General features: G+C 31.9%; 1 protein-coding gene across 2 annotated transcripts; it reads left to right on the top strand.

Annotated features, from left to right (window-relative positions):
* Nucleotides 1–519: 519 nt before the first annotated feature.
* LOC100569330 lies at nt 520–9,829 on the top strand. Of its 2 annotated transcripts, none has more exons than XM_016802200.2 (4): nt 520–1,145; nt 2,839–2,988; nt 3,068–3,602; nt 5,854–9,829. In XM_016802200.2, exons 2-4 carry the CDS (start codon nt 2,885–2,887, stop codon nt 9,013–9,015), a joined length of 3,801 nt encoding a protein of 1,266 aa, XP_016657689.1. In that variant the 5' UTR covers nt 520–1,145; nt 2,839–2,884; the 3' UTR covers nt 9,016–9,829. The 2 variants fall into 2 exon arrangements, with proteins under 2 accessions (XP_016657689.1, XP_003242640.1); XM_003242592.4 differs by lacking the exon at nt 520–1,145 and adding an exon at nt 1,188–2,544.
* The last annotated feature ends 6,094 nt before the right edge of the window (nt 9,830–15,923 follow it).

Below are 15,923 nucleotides of genomic sequence, written 5' to 3'. Positions count from 1 at the left end.
AGTATGTATCATAATATACTATATAGGTAGGTAGTCAAAAATAAGGATATGCGTCTCTGTCACATTTTTTTTTCACGAAAATCGACACGACGTGGCATCATAATGTGAGTAATACGCGTCGTTGTTCGTTTGTAAATCGACCTCTATAATAATAATCGCACACCGTATGGCATGGCATGGCGTTTTACCGTCATCCACCGGCACAAATAATAATAAATAATAATATTATAATACTACGCAGTAGTGCAGTAACGCCGACTACGCTGCCGAACGCACTTGGACGGACGTTAACAATCGCTATGCGTCTCGCACACTAGGTACTCGTCATAATAAATCGTTATATCGTCAACGTAACCGTGTTATAGTTTGTGTACACACACATATATATATATATATATATATATATTACAATATTATATACGCGTATGAGGATATCGTGGCGGCGGCGCATGGCGTAACGTCGCATGGGAAAATCGGACGCGAGCCGAAAAAGTAATATTATTTCTATTACGTTTATGGTCGTGTTGACGACACAATAATATTTTACGACCGTCGTTAACAAAAATAATTATTGCCGTTTATTATACATCGACAACGCGTACCGTGTACACACACGTTTGGAAATCGTCGAAATTCCTATTCGTTTGTTTGGAATTCCCTGATCCATCGAAACTTGTGGAGCGGACGATATCTATAATTAACCGACGCCGGCTATTATACGACGATTAATTTTAAATCACAGTCCGCTAATTAATATTATTCACGATGCTAATAAGACATCGTTGTTAATCCATGTGGTGTTTTCGATAAAAATAACGATCGCGATTTTTGGTATTACTGACAATTGTCGTTATGATAAATAATAAAATAAAAATATCCTCGTCACAAACGTTACTGCTATAGAACCGGCGAGTGCGCATACCGATATTTTACAATATTATTATTATTGTAATAATATTACGCGTATAATAATATTATATAGTGGGTTTGGCCGTTTGGGCACGTAATATTGTGTGGAACGTTGTAAGCCGAATGAAAAAAATAAATATATATATAATATTTAACACCAACGACGGGCGGGCGGACGGGAAGTGAAAGAAGAGAAAAAAAAACTAGAAACCAACTCATGGAAAGGTTTAACGTATGTACGTATATATATTTTATTTTTTTTGTTCAACGCGATTTCGTATTTTCGTTCCGCCGCGGCATGTTATATGGATTGTGTCGCCCGTCCGTGTGCGTTTCGGTGCGTGCGCGCGTCGTGTGTTGTGCTCGATGCGCGCGCGCCCGTCGACCGGCGGTTGCGCCAGCAACGGCGGCGGCCAACAATCCAGAGTCCGGACGGCTGAGCCGGCGGCCCGTACGCAGCACTTTCCACCGCTCTCGTCCCCGTCACCACCGACCACCCCGCCATCACCGTACACACGCGCGCACGCATTCACGCACGCACAAACACACGCACGATAGCACGCACGCACGCACGCCGCACTGTCGCTCGCGTGCGCCGTCGGCCGCTCACCCGCCAGTCCATCGACAACGCGTCCACAACGGTCGTCGGCGTTGTTTTGGTATTACCTTATTACACCACCCCAACCCCTTTCCCCGCCGACGGATATCACCGCAGCGGCGCTGCCCGTTCGTCAGCACACCGCTGCCGCTGCTCCCCATCGTTGTCGTAGTAGTCGCCGCCGCCGCCGAGTGTATTTGTTATTATTATTATTATTACTATTATTACTATTATTATTACCATCAAGTATCGAGTGCGCGTCGTCGTGTACTTACCTTCACGTCGTCTCGACTGCCGCAGCTATTATTACTATTATTATTATTATTATTATTATTATTATTTTTAGACGAATTATTATTATTATTATCGCGTTATCGGTGTAATTATTATCGTCGTGTTTTTCGGCGTTAATTTTCGATACCGTCAGTCGTCGAGGTGCCGTGTGTGACGTTAAATCATCGAACGCAGCACTAGCACACACTTGGTTTGTCGCCCACCGTCCGCCGACACGACAACCGGGGACGCGTTTCTGTCGACCGCGAACCTTGTCCGTCCGCATTCCGTGCGCGCGTGTGTACAAAAAACCATAGGTGCTAGGCACAACCGCCGCCATACCGTAAAACGTACAGTCGTCGCCCGTAGCCTATTGTTCCGGATCGGTGACGACGCGGTTGTCATAGGCGTCGAAATCGAACAAATACCTCGGGCGCGCGCCGTTCCGAGAACCGACGACGTTTGGTGCCGTCGTCTTTGTGCCTATCGATTATGGCGGCAGCTGCCATCGCCGCCGCCGCCACCATTTCATCCGCTGCTGCCATACCGCGACGGGTCACGGTTGTACTCGTAGTTCGTCGTAATCGCGGCCGCCACGACGATCCCGCGCCTACATAAGCGACGCCACGTTTGCGCCACCAGTGGGTGACACGAAGATAGAGTTTTAGTCCGTAGACGTCTTTGTCCGAACGACCGGTGACTGTACCGTCAAACCGACCGCGTTTTCCGACGTCTCCGAGCCACCTTCCAGCGGTACCTTACTCGTAAGTCCAACGTCGTGTTTTTCACATAACTGATACGATCCACCTGCAATAGGTGCCCTAGTTGATGAATCACTCCAAGCAAGTGTCTGGTCTTTTGCCGCGTTCATAATTTAATCGCTTTTTTCGCTACAGGTTTTCGCTCGAACTCAAATTTTCGATTTTCTAGAATTAAACTGGTCCTAGTTATCATTGACATAATATTATTACAATAGATGTATTATTCATCTCTGTACTAGTGTTAGGGTTTCTGTTAGATGTCTTATTTGTAACACTTCTGTTAAATTATGTTTCTAGGAGATACCTTCATGTTAAACGAAAATTGTGACTTCAATCATATCAAATGCCATATGAGCCGCTTGTTTTGTTACACAGACTTGCGCCGGAAGACGTAAATCACTTGATACGACAAAATCCTCCTCCCCCTACGATTACCAATCAACCACAGTAAGTAGTCAATTCAAACGTTCTATCATAATTCAAATATACTTAATTTATTTAGTATGGGAAATTTTGTTTCTATTAGAAATGCCCACACATTTCAAAACAATGAAGGGAACAAAACCCAATCACTGGAGAAGGATGTAGTCTTAAACAAAAGTAATTTACGTTTGGAAAAGAAACAAAAATTGACTTCTGCTCGGTCGTCACCTAAATTACGACTTCTAAAATCTAATTTAAACGGCGTGAATCATGATAAGCAAAAACAAGAAAAATGTACCAAGGAACAAAAAGTCACAAACAATCGTATAGGAGAAATATCATTTGCTGAAAAATCTAAACATTCTAAACTTTTAACAACTGATTTTTTTAAAAAAGAATTAGTTGTAGTTATTGATAATTGCTTCAATGAGGTGTATAGAGATATGGTAAATAGTACAGCTCAACACCCAAAAACACGAAACCCTACCAATTCAACAGTAGTCTCCAACAGCAATACTAGTAGTAATTCTGTAGCTTCGACTCGAGACTCAGCAGTTGGTAAAGAACACAGCATAGATGACACTATTATGATAACAACTACAAAATCTCCACTGTCTACAGCAACTCCAGTCGTAGAGGTAAATATTAGTATTTTATTTATAACAAATAAATTATTATTGAAATTATTTTAACTATAGTCTATTCTACGAGAAAATAATCAGTCAGTCGATCAATTTTCATCAGTGCTGCTCATCTCTGACCAACTATCCGATATTAGCGTGATAATGTGATTGTCGATGCGCTAACCGCATGATTTGTGAAGTGTGAAAACTAATAATTTTCTCATGGAATAGACTGTAGGTCTGTTGAGCTAATTAAAAATTGTTTTTAGAGCACTTTGTATGACTTTTATAATTATGTAATACAGATAGGTTTATGGGGAATTTTTTTTTTTACAACCAGAAAATATTTTAACATTGGTAGCATTATAAAATGTACATAGTGTGTTCTCAAAACAGACACAGAGACCCACCTTATTTGGCTCTAAGTAAAAATGGAATACCTACTAGTGCTCTATCAGTTTTGCAATTTGTATACCTATATATTTATTAGTAAACCAAAAATTATTAGACAACAAACAGAGTCAAACAAACATATTACGCATTTTTAAATTAAATAAAAATTTTAGTTATGATGTCAAGATTTTAAATTCATTAATACATAATTACATTTTTAAACATTTTATTCATAAACTGTTTTGAAATTGAATTACAAAATAATAGTTTTAGATTTACTAGAGCCACACCTTTATTAATTGATGTTTTCGTATACGTTTGAATTGTGCCATTCTGTGGAGTTACAGCTATACACTGCATTTACTAAACAATAAGAAGTGGCACTATTTGTGTGCTAAGTTCCATTAAATACGTTAAAATGGTGTCATACCATATTACTTTATCATGACTGTGAACATTTTAATTAAAAGAACAATATTATTATCTGTTTGGCAATGATGAATGTTATCAAAGGTTAAATTTTGTTATTTTAGTAAGCATGGAGTATTCGCCATTAAATATAAATATAAACTATTATTTGTCACCTAATATACATATATGAAAATTGTTTTGGTAATGGTTCTTTAAGCTTTAAGCTTTTTCTTTTCTTTTCTTTTTCTTCTTTAAGCCTTAACTTTTTATTTAGTCAATCAATTAAAATAATTTTTGTTTACTGGCAACCCCATACATATTTATATTTATCTTGAAAATATAATATTTTATTTTTATATATTATACGTTTCTAGTTATATATTTAACTTGTATATATACTATCTTTTTGTAAAATATTTGGCCTTACACATTTAACATGGTATTTTATTATCCACAAATATTGCGTTAAGTAAAATTTAGGATTTTGGAGCTCTGGATGGTTTGCTTACCTAGGGTTTTATTTACTAATTAGCTATGGATAATTTCTTGTATTTTTTCGATTTCATAATATAGGAAAAACATTTTTGAAGGACTACAATAGAGTTGTGTTTGTTTATATAATTATTTTATTATGTCATAGAATGTCAGCGTAATATTTGTTTTCTCTCAGACCCGCGCGCAACATAGATAAAACTTTCACCTAAAATCTTTTTTTTTACGATTTTTGAGTAATCTTAGAGTAAAATGACCTATAACAAAACTATTGAGGTTAATATTTTTGAGGGTATGCCATATCGGTTTTGTATTTTATTGTTATTTAATTTTATATTAAACTTTCAAAATAAAAATAAAAAATTTGTAAATTTAAATTATGTTTAAATTATTTTGAGTTAATATTTAGATAAATCAATTTGTTTGTCATACCCTTAAAAATATTATTTACTATCGTTTTTATAAAGAGTGATTTTTTACTCTAAGATACATTACTCAAAAACATAAATAAATGCGTTTCGTCTATGTTGCACATGGCCAAAGAGAGAAATCAAATAGTGCGCTGATATTCTCTTAAGTTATCTTTCAAGGAAATAGTTGTTGTAGTAAAAAAAAAAAAAAAAGATAACTTTTAGGTATTTTTCTTTTAAAGAAATAGAAGGTTTAAATAATGCCTAGCATAAAATATAGCTTTCTTACATTATTGCACAACTAAATAAATTGCATATCTGGTGTTATTGTATAATTTGTATACTACAATATCACTCATATTTCATAAAGTTACTAAATAAATTTAAAAAAGTATTAACATAATTTTATAAAAGATCAAAAACAATTTTCATTTTTCAGTACAATAGTTCTTAACTAAAGTAAACATCAGTCCTATACTTCAACAACAATAATATGTGTAAAATTATAACAATTGAATTTATACTTAGGATTAATAATTTTGTTTTTCCTCTTTACTCAGGTGATTGACAAAAGAACAAGAGATATTTCATCAAATAGACAACAGCACATTACTGCAGACAGACATGATAAACAGACCAATTATGACAAGGTTCAGTATGATTCTTCCGGCCTCAGTTTGCGTACAAGGACTATATCGTCAACCACGGTACCTACTCCATTGCACCATTCAACAGTTCCTGGATCATGTTCTGTACAACCTAATTCTTCTACTTCATCAGTTACTACTCCTACTCCCAGACCTCGTGGTCGGCCCCCAAGACGAAAAAACCTGAAGCATATTGCTAATAGAAAAGCACTGCAACAAGCTGCTAGTAAAATATCAGAAGAGAAAAAAGTCTGTGATTTAAGCACATCAAGTCCTGAAGTAGAATCAGCAGCAATTAGTTTGGAACGTTTGCAGCAACAACAAAAGTCACTGATTGAGTGTAATGGTATTGAAAGTTATGACGATGAGCAAGAAAATAGTGAAAAGGAAGCCTCCTATGTTAATCCTGGTAAAGATAATATACATTTAGCACCGTCACCAGAAGTTGTTAAAGATGGTGGTAAAGATGATACAGATGATGATTGTATTATTGTAGGTATCACTTATAAAAAGAAAAGTAATAATCGTAAAAGAAAACAATCTGATTCCGAAGAAACTGTTGCTGAAAAACGTCTTTTGATATCTGATAATTCTAAAGATTTATTAGTGGAAAAAAGTGTAATAGACAAGTCTTCATTGCCAGACAAATCAAACTCTGATTTAGTCGAGTATGGTTTCTTAGCTGGTTGTAACATTTTTGAACGATACCGACAATGTACTGATTTGAAGTCATCCTCTTCTGATTGTTCTTCAGTTTTATACGGTCGCACATATTGGCCAACAAGTTGGGAATATTCGGCAGCAGCGCTCACTGGTCATGTTCAAAAAAAAACATCTAAAGAAGCATTACGTAAAATAAGATTGATTTCCGGTGGAGGAGCCTCTAGTAAAACCAATGGTACTTCTAACTCAACCTCACTAAAAACCAATTCTATACTAAAGAAGTATCAAACATCAGTTCTTCAAAGACGTGGCACTGCTTGCAAATCAACTCCAAAAACTCCTGTTGAAGTGTCTGATGGTACAAGACATCAGCCTTCGACATCAACAACTATTGTAAAACGACAGAAAGGTCGGCCTCCTGGTAGAAAAAACAAGTTATTGCAGGCTGTTTTAAAATCAAATAGTCCGCGAAAGTCGCCTCGTCAACATGCATCTACATTAGCAGCAATCATGTCTAACAAAGTTGGAAATCCTGATAAAGTTGGAAATCAAGAGTCTGATAAACTAGAAGCAGGTCTAGAAACTAACCAAAATTCTTTAGACATGGATGTACCATGTTTATTGAAGATGTCCATGCCAAATAATGAACATATGCCAGAATTCCGTCATCACAGACATCGTCGGCAATTAGAAAATAAATGTATCATTAAACGTCGTCGTCGACGTCGTTCAACTACTCCCCCGCCCCCTAAATTGTGTGCTCAACAACCAGCTCCACAGCGTATTTCTATAAATACTGCTGTAGATCAAGAAAGAGTGAAATTGCGTACTAAACATGTGGATGTAGTGAGGAGGCGAGCACGGGATGAGAGACTACGTGCTGCATTTGTGTGTCAACAATTACATAAAGTACAAGAAATAGCTGAACAAAACCGTTGTAGAATAGCCCAAGAGGCTAAACAAACTCTTGATATAAATAAAGAAGACTACCAGTTCTCAAATAATGCTATAATATTACCATTTGAAGGTAATCAAGACCAAATTTGGTCTCAAAATACTGATAGTAATCGAGAACCTGATAATATGTGTTTACAAATAATGTATGAACAAACTGCTGACAAGAGGTTTTTATGTACTAATTTAACAGATGAAACTCTGCAACTGTATTATCAACAACGTGAATTGGCTTTAACTGAACGTTTAACAAATAATCATGGTGAAACATTGTCTTCCGATTTAGGTACAGACATGATATCAAATAAGCGAAAGAAAAAACGGCCAAATATGACTGGTTGGCCAAAAGAAAAACGTCGAAAAATCATGCCTACCACATCATCCATGAACTCAGCTGTAGAAGACGCAAATGGTGATAGTGATACTGAAAGAGATGATGTTGCCAAACGTCGAAGAGCAGCGGCAGCAGAACAACAGAGGCTCAGACGTCAACGTATAAAATTAGAGCAGCAGCAGCTACTCAAAGAAAAATCCAAAGTCAAGATAAGAGCTGCTTCGCCTAAGCGAAGAGGACGAAGACCAGGACGCCCAAGGCGCCCTGGTCGTCCTGGTCGTCCAGGTCGCCCAGGTCGTCGTCCTGGCCCTAATAAAAAAAATAAAACTCCAACATACCGACGTAACAATAGTGTGAGTAGTAATGGTACAACAGCAAGTAGTAATACCAGTAGTGCTACCACTAAAGTAAAAAAAGTAAGAACACCAAGAAAGCAACGTACACCTGCACAAAATAAAACTGCTGCACCTATTGCATCTGTGACACCTGTTACACCAAATACAATTGTAAAGCGAAAATGTGGAAGACCTGTAGGAAGTGTTGGTCTACGACAACGATTAAAATTACAGTTGTTACAACAGAATTGTCAAAACCAAACTCCATCATCCTCTGAACAACAAAAAGAGAATGTTGTCCAGCAACAGTCTAGTACAGGTAAATTGAAATGTGTTATATCAACACGTAATAATCGCATGAAATTATTGTCAACCTCTGGCAGAAGTTCCCCTGCAGCATTGAATCAAAAAAAGACAACGACTGCAAGCAAAACTAAGAAGTCAGCTGCTGCGTATAATTTAACGTCTTCATGTTTAACATCACTTCCATCATCACAGGTGACAGAGGTGGGTAAAATTACTAGAACAACAGCTAAAAGAAGAAGACTTCAACAGCATCAACAAACAGCCACAGCTACAGTTACTTGGGATGTTGGGAGGCCTAAAAGATATCATTCAACCAACCATAGTAGGAATGCTAGTAGTGTGTGTGAAGAAGATTGTTGTTTTGTTGGATCACAACCATTTGAACAACATTGTCCAGGTGGTGGAGGTGGCTTAAGTCATAATACTGTGCTTGAAAATCATCAAGATCACCAAAAAGAAAACACAGTACACAGTGGTTTATAGTAGATACTACAGCAATTGTTCATTATTATTATTTATATTTTTTATTAATTATTATTACAATTATTTTTTTTTCTTACCAAATGTTTGTATAAATTAGAATTAATATTATTAGATAAAACTGTAAACAAAAACATGTATTCTCTTAGTACATAAAATATAATTTCTAGCCAAATTTTTACCCAAATAAATTTTATACTTCTGTATAAATAACTAACAAATAAACTAGTCGAATATTAATTTTTTTTTATCTTCCCTTGTTTCTTTTTTTAAGTAACTCATCAAATACTACCCTTTTCCCGCATTATTATTACAAAGAATTGGTGTGAAAAATTGTTAAATAATCTAAAAAAAGACTGTTTCGGTTCCTATATGTAAGAAATTATTAATATTTTTTTTTTTTTGGCTTTTTTTTAATATTTTTATTCATTTCTTAGTGTAATCATTCCTGTAACAATTCTTAATTTTTAAATTAAATTAAAATTGTTTAAAAATAATACATTAGTATGAAGTTGTACTGTATTAAGTTGTAAGGAGAAGGTTTTATTTAATTTATATTTTTATAATTTGTACTTATCTTTAATGTTTATTGGTTATATGTTAATGAATTTATTTATTATAATTTTTTTATACATTTATATTATGGCAAAGTTAATAAAAATGGTGCCATGATACTTCTCTTCCCATTATAATAATGTAGAGGATTAATCAAAAACAAATTTAACGATAATTAACTATGTAATAGTATTATATATTATAATGTAATATGTTTTTGGCCCTACATGATGGGGAATAAAACGAATTTTAAATTATTTTATATAGGATGAATAAAATGAAAATATTATTTTATTTGAGTGACTTTTTGTAAATAAACAAAATTAAACACTACCTACAATTAACTCTCTTATACGAAGTATTTTATTTTTTTTTTTATTATATCTTATTCAATTTTTTTACATATTTTAAATAATACAGTAAGACCGTTAGTCAGACAATTTCAGTAATCCGACACTTTCTTTTCACTATGTTTTTCTGATATACAAAAAGTGGCATTGTGAATTGAACTAAATTAATACAAATACCCAACATGGTTTAGAAACTCACAATGTATATGAAATGAGAAACCTCTAAAAGCATTTATAAATTATAAATGAATTATACATACATATACTTTTACATATTTATAAATACTTAATTCCTCTTTGATTTAGTCAAACCCTCTTAATCTGATCACCCTGGGTCTCATTATTTGGACTATCAGGATCTTACTGTATTGTGATAATAAGGAAATAATGAAATTGTTGATAAGCAGGGCTAGGGTTTATATGCAATAAAAAATTGTAAAATATGCATTTTATATACCAAAATATGCAAGAATATGCATTTAATTTTTTATAAGATAAACACTAAAATATAGTTACAAAAAAAATATTTATTTATTAAAATACATCAATGATAGGCTGTTTGTCTTAAAATAATATTATTTAGAAATAAAATAACATAAAATAATTTAGAAACAAAATGTATAATTCACATTAACTACGCGCGTGTTACATGAAATAAAATTTATATTTGAAAAAAAAACCAAGTTTTACGAAATATACTATATAACATGCATTTATGTATTCTTATAATCGAAATACGCAATAATATTGATTTTTTTCAATATATGCAATAATATGGATTTTATCCAAAATATGCAAAAACATGCAAAATAAAAATACCACCATTTATCTCATCATGAGGTGATTCATGGACGTTACTGACAAAATCAATAATCAGAAGTAGCAAAAAAACGTGCTGTTGCATATAAATCCTAGCCCTGTTGATAAGGATAACTGACAAGACATAAAGAGAGAGAGAGAATGTTCAAAAATAAGAATAACGGCGGTGAATATGAATAGGTATCAACTTTTCTTAAAGAACCATAAAATTTTTTATTTTTAGAAATATTTATAAAATTTAATTTAATTTTTGATTGATATTATTGGATTTATTAATCTTTTAATTACAGAAATAATGTATATTACACACAATTAGTTGAAACTGGAATCCAACTTCAAAAGTCCATTGACCTTTGACATTTATACCAAATGGTTAATTTTAAGAACATGGAAATACGGAATTATTTTTAAATACCTACTAAAAAAACTAATTAATAGGTAGGTATAAGGTGTAAAATTACTGCACAAGTTACAAAATATACCTCAAGAATTCAACTATGTTACAATATCTTAATTTATTTAATATAGATCGAAGTATCCTTAATATACATTTACCTACTCATAACAAAGTTATGATGCAAATAAAGTGTGGTCGGTAGACTTTTTAAAAAAGAGCCATAGTTACGGCCCGAACCTTAACTTAAGTCCTTAATCGGGCTTAATGGACTTCAGCACCACTGAATCATATTAATATATTACCATGAGCAAAATAAAAATAAATGTAATAGAACTATATATTATAATTTATAAACTATGCAAATTAATATTATATTTTTCAATATACCTACTACTTACATATACTTAACTGTTCAGTGTTCATAAATAATTTATAATTAAAACAATTGCCTATTATTGTTTAGAATTTTAAAAGTTAAATTGTTGATTAAGTATTAAGATATCTATTTTAATTTTATTTATAAAATTGTTATGTATCATTTTAAACTAGTTTTAATAGGTAAGTTGTAGGTACGTACATAGTTTTACATATTTTAGAAAAATAAGTTAATTTTAAGCTATATATGGTATTATGGTAATATACTAATATGGTGTAACGTTAAGAGCATTTTTTAAATAACTTTAAACTTATGTAGTTATGTCTTATGTCTATTGAATCACAACAAATTTGGGAAAAGGAACTATTATTATAGGTACTTAGCTTCAAATTTCAAACAGCATAGGTAATATATTATTAAAATAATGATTGCACGCGGTTTTACTTTTACCCATTCGAGCAGTGGCGCTGAATTAAAATTTTTCTATGTGTGGCAATGAACAATAACTTATACCCACCTATACCCAGTGACGTATTTAGGTTTGTGTCTTTGATTTTATCCAGTACCTATAAGCCCCGCCTTTAAAGTTAGAGGCCTTAAGTAAGGACTCTGAAAACTTTTGCATATTATATAATACAACCTTAAAATATTAAGAAAAATCAAAAATATCTCATTGCTATTATAATATAGTGTAATTTTCCGGTGAACCTTTTCTTTTTGATAGAGGTAGAAAAACTTGTTGCTAACTTTCTGTTAAAATGTATAATTTTAGGTATCAAAAAGAAAACTTTTATGCATTTCTAAAAAAATAATTTACAACATTTGAAAAAAATATCATGGCTATAAAAAGCTCAAAAAGAGTTAACACAGTTTGAAAATTTTACCATATTATATGAAAAATTATAAATATTTCAAGATTTTAATGTTATTGGTTTTGAAAGTACAAATGAATATAAAAGATCAATTAATGGTATAATACCTATAGGAATTCGATGATTTACCACTGAATATTAAATATCGTTAAAAGTTAAAACGCTCATAAGACTGTGCTCACTTACAGATTTTTTTTAGATTTTTGGTTACAATATAAAATATTACCCACTTATGAGTAATCTTGTTTTAAATTTCCAATTTCTAGCTATAAAAATTGAACATTTTATAAACGTTTAACCACAACATTATTCGAAAATATTCATGATATTGACTAATTTTGACTAAAAATCTAAACTTAAAACGCTTTTAAAAAAACCCGTACGTATAATATACATTCAATATGTCAAAATATTTTAAAAACTGAGGAACCTTGTATTAAATGTTCAATATTTTAGATCCAGTAAAAATTATTTTATTTATATTCATAGTAAAAACTAAAAGTTATATTTGTTTTTGTATTACAACAAAATATTAAAAATCGTTTGAGGAGAAATTGTTATTTTACAGTTGTAGAATAGCCATATTGTAACAATTTAAATTTCAAACGCCCATAAAAAATGAATGTGACTTTCCGGTGAACTTTTATTTTAATTTTTCTTGGATATTATATCCACGTATAAGGAACCTTATTGTGTCAATTAATTTTATCAGTTATAACTTTAGACACTTATAAAAAAAATGTATTGTGGTCTGTGGATTAATGCTAAATTTGACCAAGCGAGAAAATTATTTATCGACAATAATTTTTAAAAAAATGTTCACGTCTCAAAATATAAATAGCTCAAAAAAAATCAATATATTTTGAAATTTCTTGTAAAATGGTGAAATTAAATAAAAGTTTCTATATACAGTTATTTATTTCAGAATTACAACAAAAAAAAAAACATAAAGATTTTATCGAAAATTGGTTTTGCGTAAAAATTAATTTTTTTTGTTTTTCATGATGCTCTTAAAAACTACCCAGCATTTTTACTTTTGTGTTATGACAAACAAAATACCAACTAGATTAACTTTTCTAGTTTTCTATAAGAAAAGAGGCTTAAGTAGAAAATCGAAGCATTTTTTTGGGGGGGTGGGGGGTTTAATGACCTTTTTCAAATATATATGTATTTATATTATATTTTCAAACATTAACAATAATATTTTGTTTTATATTATATTATATCCCCGAAATAAAATTTTACGTTTCCTAATAATATTTTGAAGATAGTATAAAAATTAACTATTACCTATTATTATTATTAGGATTCGATTTCACAAGATTTAGTTATAGATACAATATTTAAAATATAATAATATTTCGAATGATTGATACGTCAAATAATACAAATTATTAATGAATGTAGGTAACTAATCTTTTAAAAGAACCACTAACATAATTTTATGCTATTTCAAAATGTGATAAAAATTATCAAACAAAATAATATTAACGTTAATGTTTGAAAATCATTTATTTTATATTATTTTTTTTATGATAAGTACAAAGTACCTATGCATGTGTTTTAACTTATAAGTATACCTACATATTCAGTGTTGTAGTCCTAAAAAAATTCATGGGTACACGCCTTAATCATTGTAAAAAATAACTTGGGGGGAGGGACAAAGTCAATGTATGCCCCATACATGGGACTCTGAGGTTAGGCATGTATGATGCACCAATGATGGTGATTTTTTTTAAAAAGTCTAAAAATATAATGTGAGGGCCCGTTACCCAGTGACCAGTGTATAAATTGTTATTAAAATATAAATACACTTTTAGTGTTATTTTTTTATTATTCCTAAATATTTATTAAAGCTTTCCACACATAAAATTAACTCAATAACAATAAAATTCTATAATAATGAAATTGTATAGATAAATATAGATATTATTATGGATAAATAGGGGCAGTGGCGTACATTAAAATTTGTTCTGGGGGGGGGGGGGGGGGGGGGTTCAAAAAAATTTTTTTTTTTCAAAAAAATAACCAACACTATAAAACCTTCTCTTTAAAACTACCCATTTTCCTAACAATCATACACATTACACTTATAATTAATATTAATAGGCAAAATAACAAAACAAATACAAAGATTTACATAACTCATGGCAGTTAAATAGGTACTATTTAATATGCACATAGTATGAACAGAATATTATATATATTATATTATTAATTATTTATAATAAAAATTATAGTATCCTTTTTTTATTGGATAGTTCAACCAACACTTCATCAGGAGTTATTGAATCGTTTTTGTTGATCGAGAGCATAGCTAGACCATTAAGTCTTCCCTATTAAAATTAATTACAACATTAATTCATTTTCCAACGGCAGAATCAGAGGTGGATAGGTAGTATTTATGTCACAGGGAAATATTTGAAGGGGACCCAAACTGAAAAAAAATTTGGTCGCTTCTCTCGCAATAGATACTTATTCAATCTAACACCTATAACTATAAATAAAATATTTCGTGCGAAACCGTAATTTTAGTTTGATGTGGGGCTGGGGACACGGCATATGAGGAAAATGCTTTTTTCGGTTGTAAGGGAGTTTTGAAAAATTTCGCGTAAGGTCGTACGAATTCCGAACTAAATATCTGCATAGAAGTTTCATATAAATAAGTAGTTTTGGAATAAGGGAGGTGGAGAAACGTTTCTATAGCCCCCCACACAAATTATTGTATAACTTCGAAAAAAAATTTGTACAAATTCCGTACTAAATATCGGCCAAAAATAAATTGCGAAAACTCAATATTTTGTTAGGGAAACATACGAGAGTATTTCGGTCTTAGATTAACGATAAAAATTTAAAATACTATGTTAAAGATCCGTAAGTAAATTCTTGACTTGTGGTATTATTATATTGTTAAAAATAACAGTAATAATAATTAATATACCCGAGTGGGCCCTCCAACATAAACATAGACGGGGGCCCCACAGGGAAAATCCCTTTTTACCCATGGACCTATCCATTGGGCAGAATAGAACAGAATGAAAGAAAATTTCATAATATTATTTAACGAAAATGTTTAACATGGTCATTTATGATACTGCTATAAAAATAGAATTTATTTCACCGTATATTGTCGTTCACACGAAATCGTTTTTTTTCTCCGTTGTCAGATTGAGTCGGTCGAGATAATGACAATACACAACTAACTGACTGTGTACGATCAAATGTCTATTTTGATTGATATACGGCATCCAAAATTTCGTAAGGTATGAAATCTTTTTTCGTTGTTGGTAAAGTATAGTGACATAGTGTTATGCTCAATAGTCAATACTCAATAGTCATATATGACGTATGTTTGTGTATACACGGATGATTAATAATAAGAAATTCATCAATAATATCATAATTTTAGATTCTGAGTGGAACGATGAATGTATTGATTTTACAATGATGTGTGTTTTTTTAAAATTTTTTTATTTTTTAATTTTTTTTTTGTGTTTATGTACACGATAAGTAGTCGAAATAATGCTTCGATTTTCAACTTC

The sequence above is a fragment of the Acyrthosiphon pisum genome, chromosome X (assembly GCF_005508785.2).
Source record: "Acyrthosiphon pisum isolate AL4f chromosome X, pea_aphid_22Mar2018_4r6ur, whole genome shotgun sequence".
Taxonomy (NCBI): Eukaryota; Metazoa; Arthropoda; class Insecta; order Hemiptera; family Aphididae; genus Acyrthosiphon; species Acyrthosiphon pisum.
This window is presented reverse-complemented; position numbering and strand designations above follow the sequence as displayed.